This window comes from Rhagoletis pomonella, unplaced genomic scaffold, assembly GCF_013731165.1.
Source record: "Rhagoletis pomonella isolate Grant_MI unplaced genomic scaffold, Rhpom_1.0 Rhpom_scaffold_00002, whole genome shotgun sequence".
In the NCBI taxonomy this organism is placed as follows: Eukaryota; Metazoa; Arthropoda; class Insecta; order Diptera; family Tephritidae; genus Rhagoletis; species Rhagoletis pomonella.
In genome coordinates, this window is record NW_023458556.1 from 44722686 (window position 1) to 44736864 (window position 14179).

A 14179-nucleotide genomic window follows, 5' to 3' on the forward strand; every position below is an offset into this window, starting at 1 on the left:
CCAATAAATAAAGTAAAAATATATATGTATCTTATACCAATACAAACATTTGTATGCGCATATTTTTTTTAAACAAATTTCACCTCCATGCATTCATTGGCAGCACCTTAGGCGATCTGCGACAGCATTAGCATGCTTGCATGACCGACCAACAAAAGCCACAGCTGAAGCCGAGAATGTGGCCGATGCTGATGTTGATGGCGATTGGTTAAGGTAAGGCGTGAACCCATCACTAACCGCAATTCGCTGTCAGATTGGACCGCACTTGTCAAGCGAGTTCAACAAATATTGATTAAACATATATATGTATGTATATAAATGTATGTATGATCATTGGTCATTAAAATGCTCACACGGGGGCATACTTTTTATTTAGGGGACAGACATATAAAATCGAATTGTTGCACATCACTTTCACCCTTTTGCAATGCGACCCCATAACAAATACCGGTTAACCTGTGACCAAACAAAAAAAAACACACACCGGCTAGTCTCCAATTGCTCTGCATCGGAACTTCAATGTAGCCGACGAAATTTTTCGAATTCTTTGACATGAAGATTATTCATTTTTTTCTTTAGTCTTATATCTGTCGCTGACCAAGTGTCTGCTCAACTAAATGTTTACGTAATTCATTACACAGTCGTTTCCATCTCCATATTTCATTTTATTGACAGCAACCAGTTTATAGATCCATACAGGTGCCCATACATAGCAATACATGGATAGCGTGTATGTACGTACATATGTAAGTGCAAATATGCGCGTATTCAAAAGAAGCTGTGTAACAATGCAAAAATGTAGTCAAGTTATACGTGAGAACCTTTAAGCATTCAATAGCCTTAAAATTTTGTTTGAGTGTTTGTATATACATACGTACATAAGTACATGTGTCGCTATGGAATCGCATACACACTCGTTTACTATACTATACAAAAGACTTAAGCAACGAACTTGCATTTTGCTTGATTGGTGCAGGTGGGCAATTACACATATTCTCGCAAGGAAGCTTTTGTTAGCTGTGCGCAGTGGTTTACAATTCCATAATAACTAACTTTTTTATAGCTCATAGCAGGATTGTTGTGTAAGTACCTGGTACATTTGAATGATTTCTGAATGAAATTCGGAAGTTGTCCTCTTTGTTGAGAAAAATTAATCCGAATAAGTGAGTAAGTTGACCTATTCCCACTTGGCCACCAAAGTCTATACATATTTTCCCATTACATCCTTTTGGTGCGAGTATGTCCTGTCATCTTTATATATAAAAATGAATTGCTGTTCGTGTGTTATCGCATCACTCAAGAACAGCTCAACGGATTTGCTTCGTTTTTATTTCATTTTATGTCTTTCAATCTGTAGAAGGTTTGAAAGGAGAAAATTGGAAAAATGGTGTTGCCAGATATCTGCGATATCAGAAAAAAATTGATTATAAATAAGCCGCAATAATGCTATTTCACTGAGAATGTATAAAAAATAATAATTCAGAAACAAAATTTGGTAGGGTTGCCACCATTCGAAAATAATTTTATATGCTTTCGTGTATTATCGCATAACTCAAACACGGTTCTAAGGATTTGCTTCGATTTTATTTCATTTTGTGTCTTTCTGTCTGTAGAATGAATGTAAAGAAAAAATTAGAAATCCGGTATTGCCACAAATTTCAAATATCAAAACAAAAAAAAATAAATTTACATAAGCTGAAATAATGTACTTTATTGAGAATGAATAAATAAATTTAATTAAAAAAATTGAATAGGGTTGCCACCACTCAAAAAAATCTTTACATATAACAGAGAATTGCAGTTCTTGTGTTATCGCATAACACAAAAACGGCTCAACGGATTTTGTTTCTCTCTGTCTGTAGAAGTTTTGTAAAGAAAAAATGTAAAAACCGGTGTTACCAGAAATTTGAAATATCAAAAAAAAATAAAAAAAACCGCAATAACTATATTTCACCGAGAATGCATAAAAAATTTAATAAAGAAAAAGAATTTTATAGGGTATTGCTGTATAAAAAAAAATTAATTTAAATAAGCTGCAATCATGCTATTCCTCTGAAATGAAAACATTTAAAACAGAAACAAATTTGCATAGGGTTGCCACCATTCCAATAAAATCTCATGTCACGGTGTTAGTGGTCAGCTCCTCCGAAATCGCTAGACCGATTTGTATGACATTTTTTGTGTATATTTGGAAATATATGAAATCAATCGCATACTCATGGCAAAAATGGATCTTATTGGAAAACCGAATTTTTCATGCCGCATATCATTGGAAGTGTTCATGGTAGAGTACTGGAGCTTGGTAGGGATATATATGAAATCAATCGCATACTTTTGGAGAAAATTTGGAGCTATTGTAAAAGGGGGCGTGGCACCTCCATACGAAATTCACCTCCTCACCTCTCATACAAATCAAGTTTTCCATACTGCGTATTTCTGGATGTGTTCATTGTAGTCGAGTACTCTACTCTACTCAAGTAAACCGAATTTTTCATACTGCACATCTCTGGAAGTTTTCATGGTTAAGCATGAACCAAAAATACAAGATCACGCCCTCTTCTTAGTGGCCCGTTATAATCGCATTTAGGAAAAGAGTTGGGCGACTTTGACATTAGCCGTTTATTTACATTTGTTCGTTGTTTACAATTTGGTGGTGGCTTTTTACTGCAATTTTCTAAATTTTCGCTTGTGACAACGTGTGCACACATAAGGTAAAGAATAATTTAACACAACGACATGATTTATAGAAGAATTTGTATAATAAAAATGATTATTCATGCGTTCAACAATTACGCGGTTTTTTTCTTGTTCTCTTCGTTGTTTACTTCTTACAACAAAGATGGCGTCCAGATTTCAACAGCTAGAAAATAACTTTTTTCTTTCTTTCCTTAAGGCGTGATCTTGTGTCTTTCGTTCATGTGGTTAAGTACTCCACCTATATGTTAGTATTGAGATATACGAAGCCATCGCATACTTTTAGAGTAAATTGGGGATATTTAAGAAGGGGGCACGGCGGCTTCCAAACGTACTGAAACTATTACCTATCTTTGGATGTATATACATGTAACACTTCTGTTCGTGATATTTAAAAATAAAACTGGGAGAATCTTGAAATATTTGTTTAACTAGTTTTTTATTAGCTTCCGGCTCAGCGTTTTGCCAACGCTCATAAATTTGCTAATTTAAAGACTCACAATATATGTATGTATGTACATATAAATATATATGTGCATATATGTACATATGGGTGTATGCAAAGAACGTAAATCGTTACGTTCTTTGGTGTATGTAAGCGAGTGTTTAAAACGCGTTGAAATTTAAAATCGCAAATTCAAAGCACCAAACGAGTCAATTATGCTAATCAACAAATATAAAAACTAAAGAAAATAAAAACCAAATAAATTATAATTATAAATTATAAAATAATGGTTAAATGAGAAGAAGCGCGTGCTATATTTTTTTTTATTGGAATAAGCCGCAAACCTGACGCTGAGAGTTAGCTTTGTGTTATTCAATTAGCGTTGTGTCAATTATTCGAGACGAAGGACGTTTTGGGTAAAATTAAACTATTCCTCTTAAAGTAAGCTTACAAATAATAACACACAAAAATTTTAATTAAATGAGATATGTGCATATGTATGTATGTATGTATGTATATGTATATGTGTATTAGGGTGATGCACCAAAAAAAGTTGCAATTTAAATACCACCGGAATTATATAGCCTATTATATTTTGAGACTGTCGCCATAACATTTCGGTAAAATATTAAGATTTACGTGAGCAGTGGCTCGAGCTCAAGAACTACCCCTAGTGTTGTCGTAATGCATACACAGGCAAAACTTTGCAATTTAGTGAGACACTGTCACGCCGCACAGTGTTCTATTTTGGAAAAAATTTGACAAATTCAAATATCTCTAGAAGGAGAAGAGATAGCGAAATAGATGTTATAATATTTTAAAAATTTTTAGATGGGGAATTCACTAAAAATAGTGTCGCCGGGCAAAATAATTGCCTTGACTTTCAAAATTACCTTCAAATATAGAAGGTTTTAATTTTTTTCTATTTTGACCTAAAAAAGTAGACGATGAACTTTTTAAAAGCTTTAAGCAAATACTTTTGCTGTTCCTGTTGCAAGGAATCTATTTCCATTGTAATAAGAACGAAAAAATGCATTTAAAAAATTTGTTTCATAGTTCATTGCATGCGGTTTTTAGGTTTAAAAAAACGAAAATTATACTTTTGAAGGTCGGTTTGGAGGTCAAAGCAATTTTCCATGCAATCGGACCTTTAAAATTACCTTCAAAGTAAAATCTTTGATTACTTAAAAATAGTTTGTAATAAACTAAAAAAAAAATATATATTGCAATGCGTTTTCGGTTCTTATGACCGTGGAAATGGATTCCTTGACGCAAGAATAGCAAAAATATGTGTTTGGCATTAAAGACTCAAAAGTTTTTCTAAATCGTTGAAGCAACATGTTCTTTGTTCGATACACGGAAAACAATTTTGTTGCCAAAACACTTTTTTAGCTCACTTGTTTTCAACGAAGTATTTAAGTCACCCATATTCGTAAGATATAACTTCTTTTTTTTTGTTATTCCTGGTGTTGTTGTAGCGGCTGCTTAAAGCTGAAATTAGTCGAGAACGCAGAACGTATACTTAAACGCAGTCTGTATACGCAGAATTTTGTCGATTACTGGAGCCCTCAGTGTTGCTTACTACACTGTTGCCACTCATCAATGCCTTTTCATAAACTTACCCTTTCAACTATAATTTTTCGTGCTATAATAGATTTTAGCTAAATATAAACTACTTAGTTTTCAACAAAAACCTTATTCAATAGTAAATTTCAAATATTTTAAACATATTTTGAATAGGAACTTATATCTTTTTTACCATCTGTAAAACTGACGAAGTGGCAACCATCTAAAGAAGGAGAAATCAGCTGACATGGAAAAATCTAAATTCCGCAGATTTCTGCGCTACGGGCTACAACTACAGAAAAATTCTGCGGTGTTGAGTTTTCCTTTACATGGCGCTTTGGTAAGACAGATCGTGTCAGCTGACTCGGGTTTACGTACCGGTAGGTTTACGTTCTTGACTAATTTCAGCTTAAAGATGTAGTTACATTATGCCGGTTAAATGTACAGCAAGGACTCGGGTTTTTACCCAACCAAGAGGTGTTATTTCGGCGATCCACCCGGCTTAGATCCCTAAAGCACAAGGTTCATGGCCCTTGAGGTTATACTATCCAAGCCTAGATGGATTCGTCTGCACTAGGTTGGTATAACTACAATTAGGAAAAAATATTCTAGGAAAATTTATTTGGCTAAGATGATTATGTACCGAAAATGCTATACGTAACCTAATGTACTTCCAAATTATAAAAGGGCAGAAAAAAGTGTAGTTGTACCTACTTTTCAATTACTGATCGTAATTACCTAAATTCGTTAAGTAAGGATTAGAATGTTTCTTGGGAATCCGCTAATATTAAAAGAATCAAAAAAAATTAGTTAGAACTCCAAACAAAGCTTTTCAACATTAACTAAGAATTTTTAATTTCATTTAAAAGTTATTGCTATCAGTAGATTATTATTACCAATTTTTTTTTTGCCTTTACTGTTTCCTTCTGTCAAAGCTTTGCAACCCTGTTCTTTAATTCCACAGCTGTTTCATGTCGAAAGGGATGAAACGATACCAGGCAGGTATCGATACTTTTATTTGGAAATAGTACCGAAAGAAAGCGTCGATACCTGAAAAATATCAGATCTAAATTATCGATATCTACTCATAGTGACACTAATGGTAGGTATTCCGTATTCCGTATGAATTAAATAAGTTAAATTAAATATTTTTATGTCATAAGTTAACGATTATCTTGTTTGACCCCGACAGAGACAGAGTTGTGTTGTTTTTAAATTTTTATCGAGAATGAGTTCAGCCCAATAAAAAAAATTCCAAATAACCACACTCTACAAATGTACAAATCGGGTGATCCCTGCTTAAGAAACTTCTTTTTTATTATCACCTCTTTGAGGGGCTCTTTTACTTGTTTGTTTCTTATCTTCAATGACAGAGCTGGACTTCCCCGCCTTAATTATTTTCCGCTAGTCTTTTCGCATGACGGGAGCTAAGCGCGCGTTTACAAATACGCGTATATCATTGCATTTTATTCAAGGTGTTCACATTCATGTTAAGCGCCTGCCATATGAACGGGATCTAATAGTTATTCAGTGAGTTTTACATCGCGTTGAAACGTCTGTACTGAGCATTCATCCAGTTTACTCTACCTCTCGAATAGTTGGTCGTTGTATACGTCGCATAATGTCGACTTTGGTGAAACAATTGCAGCGTATATTCTTTGCATTATATCGACTTTCTCGCCTTCTTGCGGTTTCTGATGGGAATTGAGCAGCCATGAAGAACTAGGCGCTTACAGCCAGTTTCACCAAATTATTTAAGTTTAATTTTCGAATTTTTGGTTTCACCAATCAATTTTTAATTTTGATTTAAGTGACCTATGCTTACGGTGACCATATTAACCAATGTAAAATAAAGGACATTTTTTTCAAAATTATTTGGGTCTTTGTTATGTAACATTTATTAACTAATGTATTCTCCATTTTATTCAAAATTGCCACTTTTTCAGCGTTTTGCCCTAAAAAATTAAATACAATCAAATAAAAATTCACAAATCAGGCTCAACTGGTATATTGCAAATACTATAAGCTTTAATAAAAAAAAAATATTAAATTAAGTGAAAAAAATTAACGGTCCAGTGAATTACGAACACTAAATGCCACTTTAGACCACTGTGCAGCAGGTTTATTTTCTCTTTCAATGGAACTGGAAACTCAGCGTGCAAAACGATCCTGTGCACAACTTTCCCTGTGCTTTATATATTGTGCAAAGATTACCTATTAAATAAAAACCCTTAAGTGGGTGCGAAACAAGCTGGCGAAGATTTTCATTATATTTTATAAGGAACATTTTTATTTTTCATATTCTGAAAAATTTACCTCTGAAAAATGCAGAGCTGATTTAAAGGACAGTTTAAGAAATAAAGGACAAAACGCGTCCTTTATTTTGAAAAAAATTATAAAGGACAGGGGGTTAAAATAAAGGACTGTCCTTTGAAATAAAGGACGGATGGTCACCGAACCTATGCTCCTCACTTAAATAAAAATTAAATCAGAATAACCACACTCAGAGGTGTTACATGTTTATTCACCTGATCATTGTGTATCTGCTGCTTACTTGTATACCAGCTGTGCTTTTACAACACAGCGTGCCAAAGCTTTCAAAAGCTCTCAGTACAAATGAAAGCTTTCGCTAGCTTAGTCTGTTTTACAACCACTTTTTACTCACTTAAATAAATAGTTTATTGAAACTGAAAATTATTTATATGAGAATTAAATACAAAATTAAATTAAAGTTAATTTCCACTTAAATAGTTTGGTGAAACTGGCTGTTAGTAATAGCGGTGGAGGAAATTTGCAGTAGCCAAATTTGCCTTAGTACCGGGTTTCGATACGAGTATTTGGTTTCTGATACCTACTACTACTTGATTCAAAAGTATCGATACCAAAATTACTTGGTATCAAACGAAAAGTATCGAGTACGTTCTTGTATTTACTCGTATCGTTTCATACCTAATGTCGAACTTTGTAATTTTTTGTTGGCAGCGAAATTATTTCCAATTCTAAATTAGTTATTTACTGCCATGTAAATAATAGTTCAAATGATTTGTAAAATAACACCGAAACAGCGAAATCATAAACGACAATAGAGAGTAAATAAACTGGTTGGTCAGCAGTGCTAATAGATAACAAACCGAGCGTTTGTTTGTGTTGCCAGGCAGCGATTTGGGAAATTGATTAACGAGGCGATAGATTTTTTAGTAATTCTGAACTCGAAAGGATTATTATTTAAAAGCAAATTACCCGGAGTACAATACCATAATGGACACCAGTTGGGACATATACGATGACATGAATTTGTAAGTGATTTTCACGCTGTTTGCTGTGTTGGAATTGGGGCAATGTCGTCTTGTGGTGGGGTAGCTATCAGTGAATGCATGTGTATATGGGTGTGAGTTTATAGGGGAGGTACACACTTAATCCGCACTTGTGTTGGTTCATTAATGGATTAGCCTTGCCACTGCCAGCCACTTCTAAAAGAGAATTATGACCACTTGAAGCAATTCTTAATTGATTTTATTGATTTTTTGAGAATGTATAACTAATCACTAATATATTGTAGGTACATAACGCCAGAGCGTTTCGTTATTGAACCGAATGGCAAAGGTGAACTACTGGTAATTGATCGCGTTGCAAGTATAGTGCGTGTTCAGAGTAAGCACATAATCTCATTTGAATTAATTGTACCATCATAATAAGACATACTAATATGATAATCATTTTAGGCAAGGGTAATCAACTTAACAATCAATTGCCCACGCGTCGCGTCTGTGGTGTTCTTGGCACCATACAACTGTTGGGTGGCCACTACTTAATTGTAGCAACTCATCGCCTCTATGTCGGCATGCTAAATGGCGCTATAATATGGCGTTTGGCTGGTTATGATATACTACCATACATTCCAACAATTACACACTTGCGACCCAAGCAACGTGAGCAAAATGAAACTTACCTTAATATGCTGCGACAAACGCTAGACACGCGTTTTTTCTATTTCTCCTATTGGTATGATCTAACGCATTCGCTGCAGCGACTTCATGGCATGCCACCAGATTTCATGAAGGTATAGTCATAATACAAATTTGGCTTTGTACAATTTAGTTTTTTCCGTATCTCTAGAACGGGTTATTCGAGCGAGCCGACGAGCGTTTCGTGTGGAATGGCGCACTGCTACGTAACTTCAACTGCCCAGAAATGCGTAAATTCGCACTACCAATCGTATTAGGCTGTGAGTTTCCCAGATATTTATTTAACCAACATTATTATTTGAACCGATTTTTAATTTTCCTCTCGAAAGTTGTTTCCATCAACCAAGTACGGGTAAATGGCCAAACGTTTTTCTGGTCTATCGTTTCGCGCCGCTCCATCCATCGCGCCGGCACGCGTTTCTTTGCGCGCGGCATTGATGAAACGGGCAACGTAGCCAACTTCGTTGAAACGGAACAGATCGTTGAGTACAATGGACAACGGATATCCTTCGTACAGGTAAATTAATCAGCCCCATTGCGGAAGTGGTAAATTAGCCTAAATTGTACGACTCTACAACATTGCCACTGTCTACTGTCGTGCTGATATAAGTAAACGACGGAAATCGTCGAAAACTATGCAGTGCTGCCAAGTTTTACAGTTTCAATACAATAGTCGAATCGAAATTTTCAATACGACTGGACTCTCGAAAAACGACTTGCATTCGACACAACTCTCGCAATGAGGCTGAATGATATACGATTAAAATTTGCTAATTCAATTTGGTCAATATTTTTTTTTATTCACATGCAGACCCGTGGTAGTATGCCCTTCTTTTGGCGGCAACTCCCCAATCTTCGATATAAGCCTGATCCAGAGTTAGTGCCTGGCAAGGACCACTTAGGAGCATGCTATAAACATTTCGAAACACAAATTATGCTTTATGGTCGTCAAATCGTATTGAACCTGGTAAACTCCTCTAACATTCGCTTCATTCATATACTCCTCTATATTTTTCATGTGATGCATTTTTCAGGTAGATCAAAAGCGTGCAGAAGGGACTATGGAACGTGCATTCCGAACATTTGTGCAACAAATGAACAATCCGAATGTACGTTATGAAGCCTTTGACTTCCATGCTGAATGCAAGAAAATGCGTTGGGATCGTTTGCAGATTCTTATAGATCGCGTGGCCCATGAACAGGACGAGTTCTCGGTATTCCACTTGCGCGAAGATGGTAGTTTGGTATCTGCGCAAGATGGTGTATTTCGCACAAATTGCATTGATTGCTTAGATCGTACCAATGTTGTACAAAGCATGTTGGCCAAGCGTTCGCTGAATGCTGTACTGCAAAAGCTGGGTATTTTGCAAGTGGGTCAAACAGTGGAGCGTGCTTCGCCCAATTTTGAGTACATTTTCAAGGGGGTGAGCCAAGTCGTAGGATATTTTAAGCTACTTTGCTAATGTGCAATACTTCCATATTTAGGTTTGGGCTGACAATGCTGATGTAATTTCTCTACAATATTCTGGCACCGGTGCTTTGAAAACCGACTTCACTCGCACCGGTAAACGTACAAAAGCAGGTCTGATGCAGGATGGCATCAATTCAGCAACACGGTACTATTTGAATAATTTTGCAGACGGAAGTAGGCAGGTAAGTTTTTGCGTGATAACTTCATTTTTAACTACGATGTTATAATTCTATTTGCTCCTTGTAGGATGGTTTTGATCTGTTCCTTGGCAAATATGTTGTCAAACCCGATGAAGGCAATTTACTGCAATCGCCTTTAGTAGTTACAAGGACTTGGCGCTACAATACGGTGTGTTAACGCCTATTGCTGCTAAAACAAAAAAAAAGTATAAAATTATAATGTTTTTTGTATTACAGATTCCTTCCGTTTTGCTGTTTGCTATCGCTATGCTTTTCATCACAGCCATATTGCCAGCAGAATTTAATACGCAGAGTTTGTTATTCCTCTTACTTTGGGGAACTTGCGTTGGATTAGGTACTGCTGGTATATTACATTATGGTGTGGAGTTTGTTGACTGGCCGCGTTTACATCCGCCAATCAAAATCGAAGCCTAGCAAATATGGGAACGGCGTTATTATGTGTGTTTAGATGAAAAGTAGAAAAGCCAAAGTTTTCATACTGACGCCGTGAGGAACACCAAATTAACCTATGTTTGCACAGAAGAATTTAGTCAAATACATACTTCTGATTGCAGTTGAACGCATTTGACGCTGCCGTGTTCATGTTGAAATTCCTTGCTTGTATACATAGAGCCAATTTTAAGTTTATGTGTTATTTGATAAATCAGATTTACGATAAAAAAAAGAAATATTCAAGATATATACATAAATATGTATGTAATAAATTCACGTAAAATTTTTAAATGCTCTAAAATAAAATAACTAGTAGCGGCTAAAAAAATAGCAATTAATACATTTAAAAATGTATGAAATTTATAATAAAATACAAAAATAATTGATTAATAAATAATCGCAAATCGTACGAAGTCAATCGACCTTATGAATAAAAACTAAGTAATTGCTTTTTCTTAAATTTTCAGATTTTTTTACGCGATTTCTTCAAAAAAATTTAACTAAGAAGTCTGAAATTTTAAGAAAAAGCAATTGCCAGGTTTTTATTCATAATGCCCAATAAGGGTCTACAATTTTACCAAGCAGTAATCACAATAAGCATTGAAAACAGTTACTTTAACAGAAGTTGTAGAATCAAACCTTGAAAAGAATTCAATGCAGGACTTGAGCTCTTTTTATTTTAGTTTTGATGACATTTTTTATTTAAACAGAAATTTAACAATATTTGGTTTCGGGCTTGTTCGAGTTGCAATCACAACCGCAGTGTTGCGCGAATTATTAAAGTATCACGTTCTGTGTGAATTTCTAGCAATGTATTATCAGTTGGGCAGTTGCAACAATGTTGCCATTTTTCATCAGTACAGCAGTAATGCCGCTTTTATTACGTGCCTCGAACAGGCCCTTCCTCTTGCTTAAGATCCTTCTTATACTTTACAACGAACGTGTTAACTGCATTAATGTATAAGGATTCTTATTGCTTAGGTATTTGAGTTGCTCGTCAAAACCCTCCGGCGTTTTCTGTATCCAATTTCGATCTAGGTAGTACTGTATACATGTTGTGAACTCTTTCTCGCTGTAGTTATCTACACGCACTGGTACAAATGGGTCTAAATGTTCGAATCCTTCTTTGCCAAGCAGATAGCGGGGCATGTACGACTCCATATAGCCTTCGGTCATGCCTATCTTATCTACAGTTAATATGCATACACCATTAGTCCAGTTAAAATTTGTAATGTCCAAGAAGGGTTGTGTCAACGTTATACGATTTGGTGTCATCCTCTGTTTGTTGTCACCGAAAATCCGAGTCTCAGGATGGAAAAACGCATTGAAACCGTCAATTGCCACCATTAGTTTGCAATGTTCTTCACTGGCGTGCTGTTTCAATTCAGACAACAATGCTGCCACTGTCTCGGATGCAAACTTAATGCGCGCAATACCATGTTCCACTAACTCCAATAATGTTGAACCAGCTGGTGTTGCCTCTCGTTTACTCCAAACGTAATCTTTACTGGTTTTTAATTCCAATTTCGAAAGTAGTGGGCCATTTTGAGTCTTAAAATGTACTAACCAAGCCGCTGCATCGAAAGGCAAATCGATAAATCCATCTTGAGAAGATGCACTTGCTGTCTCTTTCGGACGTTTCATCCAATTGGGCACCCAAGGCACATGTACAAGCAGAAAGTTGTTTTGCAAACCATAGTGCAACGCATGTGCCATGGTTAGTGTTTTACCAGCACCATTATCACCGTAAAGTACATACCGAACGACAGGCCTTTTGAAATTAGTGTTACGGATGTAATTTATTAGCTCTAAGGCAGCCGGACGCACCATTAGACAAGCCTCGGTGAATGTTTTCACTTGCTGTTCAAATTGACGTGGAAGTCCACCACCGCCGAATAGTTGCTTCTTTTCGTCAGGCGGAAGTGTGTAGAATTTGGCTTCATGCACTTTAGAATGCAGGTCGGTGTTGCTCTCTGCTGTGCGGTAATCGGTTGATACCAATTTTGGACGATTATATAGCGCTTCTTTTGCCGCCTCCGCAGGTGCGCTACAGAACGTTGCACACATTTTTGACATGCGCGTAAGCTTTGTTGAATGTCTAGCTAACATTTTTCCAGCAAATTTCGCGAGTTTTATTCAATATTATTATTTATTCAATATTAGTAGTTTTTCACAGATTTTACGTATGAGTTGAACTCGCACGCACCTTACAGCTGTTCAATGGTCCATCGATTGTCGATTGACAAAGCAGATTCATCGATAAACGATGCTAGTCGATTCTCTATTAGGGGCGCCCAAACTCGGCAACGAATTATATATAATTTTAAATCATTTTAAATTAGTTATTAACTAGACTGTCGAAATCGAAACAAAAAATAAATTGGACAAAACATGCAGGAGTTTTAAACTAATCTCGTTGTGAGTACTCATTGCATATACAAATAGTTAAGCATCGTTTGCATTGTTCAACTTTCAAAGGTGATTAATTCAATCAAAAGTTGAACGAAATTCGGTTACCGATCAACTTCATTGAAGCGATTTGTTGAGAGGCTGTTTGCACTACTCAACTCTCGCATTCAACAAAAAGTTGAACAATGCAAACACTGCTTTAGGGTCAAAACATAGTGGAGCGGCGGGCAAAAGCGGGAACTATCATCGAGCAAAGCTTCAGAAGACTAGGTTCACACAGAAAAACTTTTGTTGCTCATTTTCGGCAATAGAATTACTCAGACGAACGAGAGTACAAAGCGTGTTGCCCGAGCACGAGCAACTCGGTGCCCTTCCCCCTTCCTCGTCTCCCCCTCTCTCACAAGTAACGAGTTGCCGCGGCCAAGGTTTCTCTGTCTGAACTTGGACTTACAAACTTGTGCGTCTGAAATCGACTCTTTGCTCGCCGCTCCAATACATATATGTTTAACCTTAGGCATAAAAATTTTAAATTCATAAAATTAAGTGTCGGGACCAGGACTGGAGATATCCGTATATTCGGATACCTGTTGCCGGGTTCCAACATTTGCTATCGCTAATTTTGGTCGCCAAAGATCTCCAAAAGAATAGCAGACGCTCCTAACAACACGCCGCATCTATTACATGCCCGCCACACTGTCAGATTTGGCTGATTACACATCGCATGTGTTGCTCTTACGTGTTGTATACTTTTAGGCCCTACTGCTTTTCATTGAGAAAATTTTAGCTTAGCGATTGTCAGAATTCCACTGTACTCACAACAAGCTTTTCAGGCTTTCAGCTACACAATTCAGCTATTGCTGAAAGCCTGAAAAACCCCAAACGCCTGAAAAGCTTGCTGTGGAGTTCTGCTTTGTATGAAAATACCACTTTATCAAGCTCTTAAAACCTATTGTGGCGAATACTGCGGCAACACAAAGCGAACAACGAGAAATAGGCA

The 14179-nt window shown here is 36.3% G+C and overlaps 2 protein-coding genes across 2 annotated transcripts; one reads left to right on the forward strand and one right to left on the reverse strand.

Moving 5' to 3' along the window:
- Positions 1-7626: 7626 nt before the first annotated feature.
- LOC118733678 (phosphatidylinositol-3-phosphatase SAC1) lies at positions 7627-10835 on the forward strand. The gene is made up of 10 exons (XM_036463188.1): positions 7627-8001; positions 8265-8356; positions 8428-8765; positions 8822-8930; positions 9000-9187; positions 9482-9637; positions 9705-10094; positions 10156-10323; positions 10388-10489; positions 10558-10835. The coding sequence occupies exons 1-10, from the start codon at positions 7964-7966 to the stop codon at positions 10753-10755; spliced, it is 1779 nt and encodes a 592-aa protein (XP_036319081.1). The 5' UTR covers positions 7627-7963; the 3' UTR covers positions 10756-10835.
- A 760-nt stretch (positions 10836-11595) lies between these two features.
- Positions 11596-13019, reverse strand: LOC118733679 (28S ribosomal protein S29, mitochondrial). Its single transcript, XM_036463189.1, has one exon. The coding sequence runs from the start codon at positions 12880-12882 to the stop codon at positions 11704-11706; it is 1179 nt and encodes a 392-aa protein (XP_036319082.1). The 5' UTR covers positions 12883-13019; the 3' UTR covers positions 11596-11703.
- Between the last annotated feature and the right edge of the window lie 1160 nt (positions 13020-14179).